The sequence below is a fragment of the Eptesicus fuscus genome, chromosome 18 (assembly GCF_027574615.1).
Source record: "Eptesicus fuscus isolate TK198812 chromosome 18, DD_ASM_mEF_20220401, whole genome shotgun sequence".
NCBI classification, from domain to species: domain Eukaryota; kingdom Metazoa; phylum Chordata; class Mammalia; order Chiroptera; family Vespertilionidae; genus Eptesicus; species Eptesicus fuscus.
The window spans coordinates 44,159,446-44,177,571 of record NC_072490.1 but is presented as its reverse complement, the minus strand read 5'-3'; the positions used below and the strand labels follow the sequence as shown (position 1 = coordinate 44,177,571).

At 41.4% G+C, this 18,126-nt stretch overlaps 1 protein-coding gene across 1 annotated transcript in view; it reads left to right on the top strand.

The window, feature by feature from the left end:
• The window catches only part of ERC2 (ELKS/RAB6-interacting/CAST family member 2), an 877,079-nt gene that overhangs the window by 338,750 nt on the left and 520,203 nt on the right, over positions 1 to 18,126 (top strand). Inside the window, exon 7 of the mRNA XM_028152806.2 lies at positions 16,159 to 16,326. Coding sequence (XP_028008607.1) covers positions 16,159 to 16,326 — 168 coding nt within the window. The remainder of the gene's footprint in view (positions 1 to 16,158; positions 16,327 to 18,126) is intronic.

Below are 18,126 nucleotides of genomic sequence, written 5' to 3'. Positions count from 1 at the left end.
ATTTTCTATCCAAGACACTCAGTTTGTAAGACTTAATGCAATGCAATGTGCGGTCTATGTCTCCTCTTAAATTGAACTGAAATGCTTATTATTTAAACTAGAGGCCCATTGCACGAAGAGATTCGTGCAATAGGCCTTCCTTCCCTTGGCTTCCAGCACCGGTTTTCCTCTGGCACCCGGGACCCAGGCCTTCACTCCGGCCGGAGTCTACTGTCTTTGCTGCAGATTCCGGCCAGAGTCTGCCATCTTCCTCTTTGCTGTGGCCGGAGTGCCGCTCCTGTAGATCGCTTTGCCTCCCGCCCTGCCTCTCATAGCAGGTGTCCTGCCCTGCCCAGCCACTCCGTGCCTGGAGCAGCTGGGCGGCCGCCATCTTTGGCCTTCTAATTTGCATATTAGAAGTAGCAGAGTGATGGTCAATTTGCATATTTTTCTTTTATTAGTGTAGATGGGTAAATGCCTAGAGAACAGGTTTGATTAAAGGATATCAAGCTTCTCAGAAACAACAGTCCCTTCATTTGTGGGTGGCTTGATGGTTCCAGTGTTGTAGAATATGAACTAACCATATCCTAAATAATAAAAGCATAATATGCAAATTGACTGAACGGTGGAATGACTGGTCGTTATGATGCACACTGACCACCAAGTAGCAGACGCTCAATACAGGAGCTGCCCCCTGGTGGTCATTGCACTCCCACAGGGGGAGCGCTGCTCAGCCAGAAGCCCGGCTCATGGCTGTTGAGTGGAGCAGCGATGGTGGGAGCCTCTCCTGCCCCTGCTGCAGGCGGGTGGTAAGGAGCGAGGGGTCCTGGACTACAAGAGCCCCGGACTGTGAGAGGGATGTCTGACTGCCGGCTTAGGCCCGATCCCTGGGGGGAATCGAGGGGTCCTGGACTGCGAGAGGGTGCAGGCTGGGCTGAGGGACACCCCCATCCCCCACCCCAGTGCACAAATCTAGTGCACCGGGCCTCTAGTAGAATAATAAATTTGGAACTAAATTAGTGAATTCAGCCTCCTTATTTTCAGATGTGAAAATGTTGGGAACTCCCAATCACTAATTGTTACTCTTCAAGCAGTTTGCTTGTGATTTCTCTCATAAAGTTGTAGGACTCTAAACAAAGAAACCACTGCTGCAAGAATAACACAATAGAATATTGTTGAATCATTACGCAGTAAATAGATTTACTTATGCACAGGAAACTTGCAAGATGAAACAGATTTTCCCTACCAAAATATTCTGTGGCATAATAGTGCTGTGATCACAGTAAATATTTTTAGGAGTAATGATAGTGAACCAGAAAGGGATGGCTATTCATTTTTCTTTAAGAAAAAAAAAGAAAAAAAGAACCAAAGAATGTATGTAGCATGACTTTAATATTTTAAAAACTTCATAGCAGTTCTTGCTTCTGCCTTAATTGGTTTTCACTCCTAGAGCTTATTTTATTTTCAGCTCCATGTTTATTCCTTAGTAACAAAATGCTTCCAAGTTGGAAGAGTCTGTAACAAGTCCCAACAGAGAAACAATTGCTTGCTTTGGCCAAGGTAAATTTGCACAGGGTTTAGTGTTACCACCCATTTCAGAATCGTTTATGCTCTTCCTAAAGCCAGTGATGTGAAGCCTCAACTTGGCTTAAAACAAAAGTGTGTTCCTAAATTTAACACAAACCCTGGTGGGTTGTGTTGCAATGGAACTTTAGTGGTAAATTTTTCTTTCCTTCAGCTATTTGTGTGTGTAAAAGAGGTTTCTGAATATCTTAGGATAGGCGGAGTGTTTTCATTATTTAAAAAATCAAATCTGCAAAAATCATTTCAGTAGTAAATACTTGGCTAAGGTGACCAGATTTTAACATTGGTAAAGCAGGACACCATTGACTGGGGGGTGGGGATGGGGGTTCTTGATTAAAAATTTGGTCTATATGGAGCAACAAAAATTTTCATAGAACTTCCCTTCCCGTTCTCCCGCCGTTCCCTAGCTTGTCATGCATTCTTTCCAAAACTCGGGACTTTTTTAAAACACCGCGGGACAAATTGTTAAAAACCAGGACTGTCCTGCCAAAATCGGGACGTCTGGTCACCTTGTACTTGGCCCAAGTTGAAAGCTCACATTGTAAGACTATATAGAGGGAATGGTATCTACCCTGTAGGAAGAATTTTGCAGGGTTTTCTTGTTGATAACTTTTTGTTCAGGGAATTTTAGACATGAATGGAGGACAGAGCTGATATGTGTGGTCATATATTATATATGGTAGACTTGATGGGGGACACCAACTCCCTGTGGAATTGAAAATCTGCATGTAACTTCGGCTCCTCAAAATCTTAACTTGTTAACCGGAAGCCTTACCAATAACCAACGGTTGATTAACACATATTTTGTATGTTACCTGCATTATGTGATGTATTATTAACATAAAGGAGGCTAGAGAGAAGAAAATGCTATTAAGGGCAAGTTTCAGGATGGTGGTGGAGTAGGTGGATCTTTCTTGCACCTCCTCCCAGAACCAAATTGGCAACAAAACGAAACTGGGAAACATTTACCCTGAATTACCAGCTGAAGACTAGCTGAAGAAGAGACTTACAAACAAGGAAGGGCAGAAACCACCTCAAGACTGGTAGGAAGGGTGGGGTGGCCAGAGGGTCTGGCCCGCTCCCACAGGGGGCAGGCACGGCTGTGGAGGGAGGGATATCTCAGCTGCAGGGGGCACGGGGGTCTCTCCTGAGAGGAGTGAGGCCTGGACTCCAGGCTGGGCTTCCCAGCCCAGAGCGTCAGAGCCAGGATCAGCGGCCCACATAGCATCCAGAGGTGAAAGGTGGCCGGGCTTTTATCCACCAGGGAGAGAGGAACCTGCTGGAGACAAAGCCACTTTTCTTTTTAAAGGGCCAGACACAGGATTTTTGTTCACAGCCACTCACCCTGGGCTTCAGCAGAGGGAGGGCAGTGCAGACTGGACTTGCCAAATCTGTGTTGTTCAAGGGTCAACTGTGCATATAATATATGGCAGCAACAATATATGATTTAACTTGGTAGTATATATTATATGTTATTGTTTATATAATATCTATAATAATAAAAGCATAATATGCTAATTAGACTGGACATCCTTCCGGAAACCTTCCAGACGAAGCCGAGGCTGCGAGGGAAGCCTGGGTCCTGGGTGCCTGCCGGCAGCTGGAGGGAAGCCCGGTTCCTGGGTGCCTGTTGGTGGCCGGTGCCAGAGGAAGGAAGGCCTACTCTTGCACGAATTTCATGCATTGGGCCTCTAGTATTATTATAATATGCTATAATAATATAACATAGAAATAATATGATATAGAAATAATAATATAATATAATATACAATGTATTACATATAAGTACAATGTATTATATATAATTTAATATATAATTTATAGCATATATAATTTAATATATATTCATAAACATAATATTTTATATATAATAACCATATTTTATATACATATATATATATATATATGCATGTGTATATGTGTGTGTGTGTGTGTGTGTATGTGTATATATATATATATTTTAGAGCCCCGGTGCACAAAATTCGTGCACAGCGGGGTGTGTCCCTCAGCCTAGCCGACCTCCCGTTTAGGCCCGATCCATGGGCAGTTGGACGTCCCTCTCTCCCTCTCACAATCCAGGACTACTGGCTCCCAACCGCTCGCCTGCCTGCCTGCCTGATTGCCCCTAACCGCTTCTGCCTGCCAGCCTGATCACCTCCTAACCACTCCCCTGCCAGCCTGATCGATGCCTAACTGCTCCCCTGCTGGCCAGATTGCCCCTAACTGCCCTCCCCTGCTGGCCCGGTAACCTCTAACTGCCATCCCTTGCCAGCCTGGTTGCCCCTAACTGCCCTCCCCTGCCAGCCTGGTTGCCCCTAACTGCTCTCCCCTGCTGGCCTGGTTCCCCCCAACTGCCCTCCCTGCATGCCTGGTCACCCCCAACTGCCCTCCCCTGCAGGCCTGGTCGCCCCCAACTGCCCTCCCCTGCTGGCCTGATCGCCTACAACTGCCCTCCCCTGCCGGCCATCTTGTGTCCACATGGGGGCAGCCATCTTTGACCACATGGGGACGGCCATCTTGTGTGTTGGAGTGACTGTCAATTTGCATATTACTCTTTTATTAGATAGGATAAATTACAGTTCTACCATGACAGCCTGAAGACCGCTCAAAGGCTTAATGTTTTCACTATAAATAATAACTACCAGTATACCAGAAAGGGTACAATACTGCTTATAATTTTAGCAACTTTACCTTTTTTGTTGTTTCATCTTATGTTCATCTTCACTCTTGTGTTTGTCATCCATGCTTTCCCCTTTCTGAGCTTGATATTCCAAGCGGGCCCTTTGGATTTTGACAGACATGTGCTCAAGTCTAGGCTTTGCTGCATATAAGCTGTGTAGCTCTGGGTCTTGTAGAATGGAAAGCAATAACTTGTCCGAAGTTATTGGGCTGATGGTCCACATGAAACTCCTCCATAGGTGTTAGCTTATGTTATCCTAGTTATCAGTGTGACTAGGTTTTTATGGTAGCTGGTAGAATATTAACATATAGTATACCAATGACTAAATTTACTCATATATGTCTGATGCAATATATAATTTATCATGGTAATCATAAATTACTAGTATATCACTATTTACTATTGAAGAGCAGCCACTGTTTATTGATTTATTCTACTCTATTTCTTAATACATTTCTATAAAGCACCTTGCAAGCCTTGATTCAGTTAATCTTGTGGCATTGGTACTATTATTATCTTCATTTCATTGAGGGGGGAACTGAAGTTTTTGAGAGATTGTATCTTTCTCTAAATCATGCTCAGTAAATGATGGAACACTTGAGGAGTCTAGCTAAGACCCCCTACTTGTAGCTATTATTCTTTCTTGCCTTCCAACAATGTATTAATATACTAGATGAAAAACCATAGCAGCTGTAATATGTGCCACCATAAGGAACTCTTCCAGGACAGATGGTCTCCTCCACCGGCTGCCTGTTTGCCCTGCGGAGGGGTCCTTTGGAGATGCAGCTCATCAGTTCATTTTCTGGGAGCCCTGGGTCTGACTGGATTTATCTTACTCTTAGGTCCCTGTAGTAGTTGGTGTGATGCTGTAGTTAGCTTACAAGGGAAATTAACTAGCCTGTTAATTTAATTCTTGTTTTTATCACTTAACAACTGAGCATGAAGTAGATATTTAATAAACTGTTATTTGACTATTTGTTTTTTCAGAAATATTCTATGCACACTCAGCAAACATTCTTTTCTTATTCCCACTTAGATACATATTATAGATAAGTAGTCAGTTTTGAGCCATTATTAATTGAATAATATGTATTTTCTCTACTGAATCTAAATGCCACTTTTATCCTATACCAAATTTCCTTATTTCCTTAAGTATGTGAATCTATTTTGGACTTTGTCTGCTTTTTTTTTTTTTTTTACTGCATCCATACCAAAATGCTTTAATTAACAAAGCTTTAAAATATGTTTTAGTATCTGGATCACTCACCTCCTGACATCATGTAAGTTTGGGGTAGGTGATTACCTTAGAGGTCATTGAACAAAATATTGTTAATTTATAGAGGAGATAGCTGAGTCCTCAAGAAGCAAGTGACTTCCCCAAAGGTCTCAACCCCAGGTGCCCACAGAGCCAAAAGTGAACTGGGATGTAAGCTGGTGGAATAGATCTTGAACTAGAAGATGGGGCTTTAGCACAATCTACCTGTAAGCTCTCAGAGCTTTACGGTTTTTACTTGTAAACAAAACCTACCTCACAGGTGGCCCTGAGAATTACAGAAGACACGCTGCACACCACGTAACACACAGATAGCCATGGAGGACAGCTTGACTGAATGTAGTTTACTTTGAGTCAAGGTCTTCTGAATCTAATCCTGTGGTGTGTCCACATTTCACCATACGCAAACATTTCATATCTATGCTGCGACTAACAGATACTTGAGAACAATCTTTCATAACTACCTTTGAAGGTTATTATGTGTTCTTTAAAAATATGGCGTCTGCGGTTAAATCAAGTTAAGTAAGATCTTTGCTTTAGTATGCTGATGTGTACCATAAATCAGGAGAGTAAGCTGCGTTTCCCAAGTCAGCTTGATCAAGGAACACATTGTCACCCTGCATTTCATTTTTGCACAACACTCAGGAGGATCTTTAAAGGACAAATATTGTTTATTTTAGGGCTATATGTCTCACACGTGGGAAGAAATTCCTTTTAGAAGAAAAAATAATAAAAAGAACATTGTAGACAGCCAGGATTGCTTTATGTAATAATTATTACTTGTGTTACTTAATTAGGTATGAAGATAAGAGTAGGCATGCTTGTAGGCCTCACAGAACTATGAAACCAAATAAAAATTACACACTCAATGAAAATATGATGTCAAAGCCTATAAAATTTAAGTTAATGGTATTAACTTTATATGGAAAAGAGCTGTGTTTGCTGGACGTAAATTTACATTTGATATGAATATGGAGCCAACCGCTCGGCACAGGTGCCAGCGCAGGAGGTCTGCAGAGTGGTGTGCTGTGTGGTGACCTCGTTTCCTCACTGATTGTGGTTTCCATGGTGCTGTCGAACCCTTGTTTCATGGTCAGCATGATGTCCCATGGCCAGTATATTGGAGGGAATATAATATTTGGAGAGAAATAAGAAGTCCTGTGCTTTTTCCATTTCACCCCAAAAGAATTTTACGTGCAAACACAAAGGCAGATATTGAAATCTCTTCACAATCTTTGGTTCTAAGGAGTTATTTACATCATCCAGAATAAGTCCTTTTTAAATATGAGCTCACCATCCAAAAGAAAAGACAACATAAAGCAATCCTTGTAGCAGACTCAAGGATCTTTGAACACTGCTCCCCATCCTCCAGGAGTACCGGCCCTGATTTGGGAGACACGACTAAAATATGGGTTTAATTCTCTTTGAAAATAAAATGACCACAGCTCCTAACGTGTTAGTCATTTACACATATGTCAAGCATACCTGGGTGGAGGTTACTTATTTGGATTTATTGGAAAGCACTGACCTTGAGATCACAAAATTATTACTTAATCTTGGTGCTAAATTATCAGTGATTTCAGTTCTTTGGCCTTCAGTGATAGCTTAGAAAGTTCATGGAATATCTCAGCAGGACCAATATTTAAAAATTTTATGTTAAAATGAGTGTTCATGTTTAAATTTAATGTGCTTACTTGAAGTGAAAGTGCAGTATGAATGATACATAGTGTTTTCTTAAACTTGTTTTTTTGTAATAGTAAATGTCTTGAAGATGGGCTCTTCAAATGTTAGGAGGCACTAAGATTGATAGCTTTGCAAATTGGTTTTAAGTATTTTGAATTTATAACTATCATCATGTTGCAAAATAACATTGACTTTGGAATGGCTTACTTCCTTTTGTAGTAATTCAAAAATATTATGACAGCTATAGTTTTATAGTAAGCATAAAAACCAGTGAGGTAAGTTCAATGAGGTAAGGTTAGTGTTGGAAGTTTTATTAACAAAAACTTTAAGTATTAACACATGAGTTACAATTCCCATGTGTTTTCAGAAATTTGCTGGAACAGAACTGAACATTAAATTTTGAACTTTGGACTAGTCACTTAAAACCACCTAATTTTAGTGTAAGGAGTAGCCAAAAACTTAAGTATGAAAACAGGCTTTATAAAGTTGGCTGGATTATTAACCCACATATGATATGAATTCTTCCCTGTAGGTGATACAAAGCACTCATAACCCAGCATTGTTTGCCTCAAGTAGGTGGCATGTGGGACATGGGTATAATTTTTTGACAGGCAGGTAAGACAAAATGAATCTTTACAACCTGAAAATCTCAACTGTGTTATTAACAAGCTGGTGATTGTAACTTAACTTTCATAAGCACAGCATGAGGCTATACAATGCTAAATATCCCTGAATTTTACTTTTTGAATTGAAATTGTGTAAGAGAACAGATTTGTAATTTAACCGAAAGGTATATTGTAAATTATGGAGCACTCTATAATACAGGCATTATTCTTTCTATTTGTGCTATCTAAATTTTATATTTTAAAAATATAAGTTAGGTTTTTTTCCCCCCTGGTCAAATGTATAAGCTTGTGGTTGCTAGGTGAAAGCCAGCACCCAGAAGTGGGATCCTACAATCCTTTTTTCTCCAGTCAGTATCCCTCTCCTGACTGCATTGATCCCCAGGAGGGTAAACACGTCATTGGCATTAACTAGCCGCCTGGAAGAGCTTACGGGAATGATTGAAATGACCAAATCTCTTGTTTCTCTGGACTATGAGGGAAGAGACCTTGTAAACTAAAGATTGAAAATCAGGGACCCTTTTAGGAGAGGGATTCTCTTGTATTCAACTACCATATTTCAAACTTGATCTCAGGCAGCTGCATCTAAGTGGGAATCAGTCTGTAAACACGGAGTAGTTGTCCTAATTCATCTGCCGGAGGAATATTGATATAATTACAGGACTGCTCATTCACATGTAGGTGAGACTCTAGTCTAAGTTCTGTTGTCTCGGGAGATTCCAAGTCATGTAGCCGTTTGCCCTTTGGATGTTTTCTAGCATCTCAAACTATATGCACCTAATACTGAACTCTTGATTTCCTACCACCAAGTCTGATTCTCCCAGTCTTTACTAGCACAGGCAATAATTCCACTACCTGTGGAGTTGCTTCAGCCAGTATCCCAGGAGTTATCTCTGATTCCTTCCTTCCGTTTATCCCTGTACATATAAACTCTCCGTCCTGCCACCAGCATCTTGATTGTATCTCAAAATGTGTCTCAAACATAGCCACATTCTCCCTCTGCAGCGCCTGCATCCTAGTTGTGGCTATCAGGGCCTCCACCATGGTTGGCTGCCCTAGCTCCCTATCTGTCCCAGCCTTCATTCCTGCCCCCTAGTGTCTGTCCATAGAACAGCATCAAATTCTCTGGTCCTTGGCCAGTAAGAAGACTTGGTCCTTATTATTTCCTTGCGGGCTGGCTCACTGAGGTATTCTATACTCGTTTCTATATTTCTTGCCATTGACCTAAAATTTTGTGTTTGGCACGGCTTCTCATTGCTATTGGTCACTTTTTCTAAGGCTTTTTATTGGGCAAAGCTAGAAAACATTTTTTAAAAGAAAAAAAAAATCATGTGTTTATACTTATTAGTATTAAAAAGCTTTTTTAGACCCAAATTTATTAGAATCCAAAATGATGCTGAACACAGTGGAGCAGGTATAAAGCAAACTTATTTAAAGCTCAATAAAGACATTTAGTGTTCCAAGATCACACAGTCAAGAGTAGCCCTCAGTTAAATAAACCATTTTGTTGAATACCAGGTTAGATTTTAGCTGATAGATAGTCATTAAATCATGAATTTTATTATTTTATAGCACACAAACATGCACATATACATTTTCACTAATAAACACAGACATCTACAAATTAGCCTTTTGTCAGTACAGTTTTTTACAAGGATTTTGCATAAGTTTTTAGATTTTATATTTGTATTACTTTCATCATGTCCTAAAAATCTTGTTTACTAATGATATTGACATAATAAAAACTTGCTGTACCGCACTCCCAACTTTACAGATGTGTGTTCAGTAGGTCATAGACTTGACGGTCCTGCTAAAAGACTGTATCTCTAACTAGAACAATGCCTTACACAAAATCTAGTCTTTATATTCTTTAAATGAATAAGTAAATAATTCTAGTTATTGGTGAGACAAGAGTACCTACAGAGAAGAGAACTCTGAAATAAAAATAGCTGCAAATGTTAAAGAATAGAAGGCCATAACTCTAGCATAAGATAAGAGTCGGACACACCCTCACCTAATAGCACTTTTTTTATGAACAGCAACTGAAGGACATTTTTTTTTTTTTTTTCTGAAAGGCAACTTTTGCTATAATTTGAGATTGGGTGCAGGAACTTTTAAAAAGCAATGATTATTCTGAACTCTTCTTTTCAACAAGACTCCTAAGAGATCATGCTAGCTGAGTTACCAAGCCCATTAGGTCATTGACACTTAATGTGGTTTTCTTTGGTCGAGGTCATTGGCCTCTGATGGTTGTAGAAAGGATGGCTATGGGACTCTTGGTTTTATATCACAGTTGTTCAGCTGTGCTCCTTGAAGCTCTCTGTCCTTTTGAGGCCACAGAAGGTTCCCATTAGGCCAGTGTGATGATACTGCCTATGGCAGGTCTCAGACAATCTTGTTTGCTGTTGGGCCAGAATCCTCCCGAAAGCATCTTTATTCAGAGGAGAGAGAAATCGATGGATTGAAACTTTTGGGCTTACTAACCATGGACCTGCACTGTCCAATATGGTAGCCCTGAGCTGCATGAGGCCACTGAGCATCTGAACGATGGCTAGTTCTAATTGGGATATGCTGAAAGTGTAACATGAATGCTGCATTTTGAAGACAATACAAAATAAAATGTCAGTAATTTTTTTCATATTCATTACATCCTAAGTAATAACATTTTGGAGATAGTGTAGATTAAATATACTTAAAATTAATTTTACCTCATTTTAACTTTTCTAATGTGGCTATTACAAAGTTTAAAATTACGGATGTGGCTTGCATCATATGCCATTGGACACACTGCCTGAAATCTCGTTCCTGTAAGAGTCAAGTGCCTGTGCAACATTTCCAGGCAATCCACACATCTCAAACACCACTCACTACAACAAGGAAAAATCTCTCCTCACACCAATTATGCTAATTGACCAAATTTCAGGTGTTCATCAATATAAAGAATATCGAGGCACTTTTGGTAGCTGACTCCGGCATGCCAGCTTTTAATTGAAGTCTTTCAAAGGCTAATTAACTACCCTGGAGGATTTATTCCCTGTTGAGAAATACACACACCCACCCAGACACCCCTCCACACAGACACCCATATCATACAAGGTATGCTGAAATAATTTAAAGTAAATGACAGACAATATAACACCCTGGTACATGTTAGAGCACAAAACCTTATTTGCTGGCTCTCCACTTTTCCTGAGGGCTGTTGATTAGCAGCCTTTATTGCATTCCTACAGTATATAAATCACTGGCTTGGAGGCTGTGGAAAGTGGAATAATAAAATATAATAACAATAGCAAAAATTTATTGAGTGTTTCTGGGTGCCAGGCACTGTGTTAAGTGCATTACATGTTATTCAATTTAGTCCCCAAAATAACTTGATGAAGGAGGTACTGTTATTATCCTCATTTTGCTCATAACACCTTAGTTTTGTTCTCAACCTTTGGAAGGCCTGTGGGTAGGTCCCTGGTCATTTCCACGAGTTGCTTGAACACATATATTTATAATGCAGAGACTTTTGCAAAACAGAGTTGTCCCCTTGAGCCACTTATCTATACAAACGGAAGTGTAAGCCAGTGGGCCTAAGGGGACGCTTCCTCTTCAATCTCTTTCTCTCTTCTCCCTAAGGTCTTGAACTTGAACCTCTGAGTCCATTCCCCAGGGTTCTGCTACCTCTTCCTTTTAGCTCTGCCCTTGGCTCTCTGTCCTTTCCCTTCTCTTTGGATTTGGGGGGGGAAAGTATAGGAGAAAGTAGATGCTGAGATTGGACACATAGAAGGAGTAGCGGGAGGTACAGCAGCCCTATTTCTTTCAGGTTTGTGATAATCTCAAAGACAATCAAATCTTTCTACTTGTAAGGTGCCCACCTCTTAACAAAAACGGGGGGAATTATTATAATAATTTTTGAGTAGTTGAACGCATCGTATTGTAAGTACGACCCAGGTTGGGTGTTGGGGATTGGTGGGCGGAAGGTAGGGGATGCTCCTCCTTCTTGCAGTCTCCTGAGGATCCAGATTTATGGAGGTTCTGCTGTCCTGTAGCTCCGCCATCCTGAACATGGAGCCTCCACGGTCTCTGGGGAAGGGGCAGAGCGGGGAGGGGGAAGCATGGAGAAGTGAGGTGTGCCGCTTCTGTTTTCTACTTCTTAAATAAGACAAATGGCCCCATCTTCCTGCAAGGGAGACCTTCCCTGTGTTCAGGAAGGAAAGGGAAACTGGATGCGAGTGAGAAGCGGTGGTTACTCCCACAGCAAGTTTTACATTTGAGGGTATTTTTAGTGTTTGTGTCTTTGGAGGCTGTGTCCACTGTGCAGCCTTCCAACCTCGAAGCTGACTCCCATTTGAATGATTGCAAGTTGAATCAACTTCAAATACACCCTTAACCCAAGTCTCCTATTAGGAAAAACAAACACGCTCAACTTTGAATGTGAAAGAAAACTGTATCAGGAGCTTTTGTGAGGGCTCCAGCTTCATTTTCTTTGAAAGTTGTTCTTTGCGATACCCTGTTTATTCACTTCCCGAAGCGTTGTCAAGTGAGTGGTACTTAATCCGTGAAAAATTTCAAGTGGCCCCTTTTCTCTCTCAAGTGTTTCTTTTTCTCTCTCAAGTGTTGCTGCAGTCATTGTAACATTGGAACGAACCATTTGATTTAAAAAAAATTATTTATGACACATCGAGTAGCACTTAGTGTTTTGTCACAACATTAAAGCTGTTTCTGAAGGCCCGTGTAAAATATGGCAGCAAGGTCGGGAGCCTGATGTACAGAACTTCTCCAAACATACCTCACCATTGGAGCTGGTTATAATTCCTGGGTGCTGACATGAAGATTAATAATGTTTAACTCCGATTTTGGCAATTTTTGCCAATTTCGTTGCCATGGTCCTTTTCTTTCAAGTTATTACCTGGAACTGAAGTGATAACAAATGTTTTGTGTTTTATACTGCCAGATAAAAGGTTAAATTTTCATATGTTATATGGGCTTAAGCGCGCAGGCGCGCGTGCACACACGCACGCACACACACACACATACACAAATACACACATAATTGGATCAGAAGGAAATGAGTAATTCTCCTAAAATGAAAAGATTGTCCTACTTTTAACATTAGGTGACTAGTTCCCATGCAGTTGAGTCAGATGTAAAAATTGGAAACTCAACCGATGGGTCTTTATGCACTGACTATATCATACAGTTCTAATTTTCTTTTCTTTTTTTCTGGGAAATAATAGTGCTTTTTGCTTTGCCAAGTTTTATTATTGAGTCAACTGCCAAAGTTTAAGAGAGAGAGTCAAGGGCCCTTAAAATTATTTGGTGTTGAGTGAAGAGGCAAAGAAAAGTATTTCATATTCTCTAACATTTTAACTTTTATGTCTCTACCTGATGTTGGACTATAATCTAAACTTCAAGGCCTTTCTGATTCTTTTTGACCGATGTACACTGTTGAGTGAAGTCCAAATATTAGTGAGGGCGACTTTAATCCTACTCATTGATACCCAGTTTGAAACTACATATTCCAATTTTTAATAGACTCTATTCTTTCTTGCTTGATCTTCCCTGTATTTAAACTTCTGTGCATCAGAAGGCCCGTGCGTCTGCTTGCGGTTTTGCACCATCTGGAAGTCAAAATTTGACTTTAGGAATGATGTCATACTTGCTTACTGCAAACGGGGCTAATGTTGGTTGAGAATTGGATGCAGTTCAGGTCAAAGTTTTGTCTTAAAGGAAAAAAAAAGGCCCTTAAGCTTTGTTTCTTGATTGTAGGAGACTGTGCAAAGCTGTAAAGATAGAGTGAAGGTGATTGAAGGGCACGATTCAAATTCCTTTGAAGCTAAGTACATGCTTTTGGGCGCATGGAAAATAAACTCCTAAGCCGAAGACCTGAGCTGGCACAGAGTCCTCCTGCCATGTAGAATTTGGGTGTTACGAGTAGTGTGTTGATCACGACCATCCCTGCTCTCTGTTTTATTCTTGGAGGAAAATTCTTCCAGCCAGGGTTGTTTATTTTTATCTCTTCTGGGCTCAGGAAGATGCAGCTGGGCACTGATAAGTCATGCATGGCGAGAAGGCGCTACACATGCTACGTGTATTCTTCATCAATACAGAGTCTCTTTTCTAAACCCTCATCAGCACCACGCACTACCTCCCATTTTGCAATTGATTTATATCACAGTTTGGGATATTGGGTATTTTCTTTAGTCCTGGTAGAGACCACCCATCTTTCATAGCTGGAATGCAGGGCTAATGGGACCACAGTTTCCTCTTAGAGTCACACTGAGTCCTGGTCAGCCTGTGTTCAAGTCTCCACAACGGAGTGTAAGCCCTTACCTATAACCAGTGCCCTAATCTGCTCAGCATGTCCTGCCAATTTACAAGGAACCCACAGATGCCATTCTTTACGTATAAAAAATATTTCTTTTCTACCTGACACGATGAAAATCCAAAGACAAGTATTGATTTTATTCCAGATTGGTAGGTGAAGATAACTTTAAACAAAGACAGGTCACTCGAGAATCTCTATGTTTAAACTACAGTGCAACTGGAATCAATTTTCATTTAGGGGAGGGAAGATCCCCAGACATGAGCATCCCCCCCACCTTCCTGGCCCCTAGATCTCTATGGTAATTATGTGAGAAGAGCAGATGTTTGAAGAGTCTGCAGTTCTTACCTCTGCAGTCACTGATACCCGTCCTGTCCACACTGCAGTCAGGGTCCTTCTGCCCACTGGACTTCCGGCTCTTGTTGTCACCCCTTCCTTTGCTGGGACCTCCCAGCTTCATCCTCCTCTCAGGGACAGAAACTGGGAAAACTCTACTCACCCACCTCCTCATCACTTTTGACCTTTAGGAAGGTCAAACTTGGGCACCCCTTTCATGGAATGTGTGTAAGAAATGGAGATTCTACCCTAATAATTTTTTTCTTTCTAGTAGCATCAACTTTTCATGATGTATTCTACCTAAGATTGATTCCTGTCTTTAAAATCCTAAAATGTCAGGCACTCTGTTCCGACCTTTTGGTTTTATGAAGGAAGAAACTGAGGCTCAAAGGCTGGGTGGGGGGAGTGAGTTGTTTGTCCCCATCCTCACAGCCAGATAGAGGCAGACCCCAGCCTGACACCTCATGCTCTCTTTCCATTGTTCCAAGTAAGGCCTTTGACTCTGTCCTCATAGTATTTACGTTGCTGTTTATTGTGTCTCATTATGTCATTCCTGCATCTTTTTTTTTTTTAATTTGTCTTTTTTCCCCTTTTCATTAACGTTTTCTTGCTCTTAGTGTAGTGAGCACAATTTGCTGTGAGATGCAGCAGCCCCTACTTATCCCTGTCCCATTTCTTCTTCCCTGAGACAAACTTTTACTCGTTTTGCCTGGTTATTTTGATAATATAACTAACAGGCTTTAGCACTATTTCCTGATTGTCGATGTAGTTCCTACCTATCAAATTCCGGGTATGAGTGAGGATTAAAATCTTCCTTCACTCAAACACCCCACAGCGCCCATGTAATTCTTTTACATGTGGTCTTCGGAAAAAAATAAAGCTTACATTTCTTCATTTTATTACTGACCTTTAAAAAGCAGGGATTGTAATAATCTAATTTTTGAGGTAAGGTAGAAACAGGCACTTTGGGGATGCTTCGTCTCTTTTTATTCTTATTCTTTGGAAAGTAGTCTTTCATAAAGCTGGCGAGTGGGTGTCGTTTCCACATTTTCTCCCTCTAGCAGCATTTACTTCCTTTTGGCAAATGTATTTTTTTAAAATATATTTTTATTTATTTCAAAGAGAGGAAGGGAGAGGGAGATAGAGACAGAAACATCAATGATGAGAGAGAATCATTGATCAGCTGCCTCCTGCAAGCCCTATACTGAGAATTGAGCCTGCAACCTGGGCATGTGCCCTGACCAGGAATCGAACCATGACCTTCTGGTTTATAGATCAACGCTCATCCACTGAGCCACGCTGGCAGGGCTGTATTCTTCTAATTTAGGAGTGTTTTTCTCCATGTCAGTGTTCCTTCACGGCATGTCTCTTCTCCGGGTTCCTGGCGGATGCTGCTGCGTGAGTGCTATGCCCTCCCTGGGCATCGCGGAGACACACTCCTCTTTCATAACATCTTCTTTCATAAAAAAGTCTACATTAAAAAATGTATCCCTGTTCAGATACACAGGCAGTGGGGCTTTAAGGTAGAGACAGACTGACAGACGCGTGGCATCGAGATGCTCGTGAGCAGTGGTGTGACCACGCTGTGCTCAGAAGGCCTGCTGCATCCCACCCCCTCCCCGGGCTTGACTGATGCCTCCTGATGACTCCGCCCCGAAACCACTACCTTCTTTCTTCTTCCTGGTTTCAGGTAGATGCGCTGAGATTACGCCTGGAAGAGAAAGAATCCTTTCTCAATAAAAAAACAAAACAGCTGCAGGATCTCACGGAAGAGAAGGGGACGCTGGCCGGGGAGATTCGTGACATGAAGGATATGTTAGAAGTGAAGGAAAGGAAAATCAATGTTCTTCAGAAAAAGGTGAGTAGCTGGCAGTGCCCTTCAGGCTGGGCATGGGTATCATCCATGCTCTGTCAGGGCAGAGACATTTCTGAGCATGTTGAGAAGCAGAGAGTATTCTTCGAGAAATTTAGATTAGGCAGTACAAGCTTGTAACTGACTGGTATGGCACTCACCCGTGGTTGTATCGTGTCTTTCTAAGCAAGGCCTGTTGAGTTTTCTATTTGATTACCTGGAAACTAAATAGTGATGGTATTTTCTTTTCATTTGCCAGCTTAACCATAGAGAGAATTGTACAAATTTAGATGTAAGTCTGAAAACAAGTTCAAAAAATTAGTCTTTCCTTGTTCCTTATGGAGAGTTGAGCAAAGTATTTTATCGGTTTTAAAGATATTTTAGATGCATTTTGTATATACAAAAGCTTTAGTAGGTTTTATCCTGCACACCCATACAGATTTTAGGAGGGGGTCAACGTTCACATCCATTACTTAATTAGAGACCATAGGGAGTGTGTAGTGAGCCCCGACTACAGTGACCTAACACAGGAGATGCATGACCTGGGTAGGGCCCTTCTTTCCTTCCTTCTTTCAGCAGCTCATTTTCTCCTTTGGGGGGGATCCAGATTTTGTGACAACATCTGATTTTCTTTTGGAGAATCCCATTTGCTACTGTATGCAGTTTTTTTTGGGGGGACCATAGGAAAAAGGTAGGCAAGAAGAGAAAACACCTGCTCTTGTAAGAAAATGTAGTACAAAGCAGGCAGCCAGCATGGAAACTGGGCAGGAACCAGTGGTGAGCACAAAGCCAGCTGGCAAGGACACTGCCATAGACAGGCCTGTGGCTGGTGACCTGTGCCGTAGCATCAGGTAAATGGAGTCTAACTGGTCTCTTCTTTGGTGTCATTTGCCATCATCATCTCTCACCTTGTATATATCAACAGCATCCTAGCTGTTTTTCCTGCTCCTACCCTTTCCTTTCCTACAGCCTATTCTTTTTTTTGTTTGTTAATCATCACCGAGGGTATATTTTTCCATTGATTTTTAGAGAGAATGGAAGGAAGGGGGAGAGGCACACAGAGAGAAACACTGATGTGAGCGAGACACATCGATTGGTTGCCTCCTGCACGCACCTTGGCCATGGATGAGCCTGCAGCTGAGGAACTTGTCCTTGCCCTTGACTGGAATCGAACCCAGGATGCTTCAGTCGTAGGGCTGATGCTCTATCCACTGAGCCAAACCAGCAAGGGGCTCCTACAGCCTATTCTTAAAACAGTAGCTAGAGCAATCCCTTTAACTTAAAATAGTCCACATCACTCTAATCAAAACTCTCCAGTCACAACCAGCTACATAATCTGTGGGGCCCAGTGAAAAATGAAAATGTGGGGCTCCCTTTTTCAAACTTTATTGTGAATTTCAGGATGGGGTAATAGCAGAGCATCAAAACCTTCTGAGTGCGGGTCCTGTGCAACTGCACAAGTCGCAAGCCCATGTAGCTGTGCCCACCGCACTCAGGATATTGGTGATCAGAGAGATCACATTATTAATTCATTTCTGGCAAGATCTTTAAAGACAAGGCCCTGGTCATTGGATCCCCCTTTTGAAGTTCCAGCTAATTGATACAGATAATTAGAAGATCGCCGGGAAGGGACCACCAAGGACCTCTGAATCAAAGGGGCTGTCTAGGGCAGGCGGGACTAACAGAGAAACAGTTAAGTGGAAGTTCTTGGAACATGTGCTGAGGATTCAGAAGAAGTCTTTTCATTTAAATACCAAGCAGAGAATGAGGACAAAACTGACCTTCATTGTACGGACTTTTGTTGAA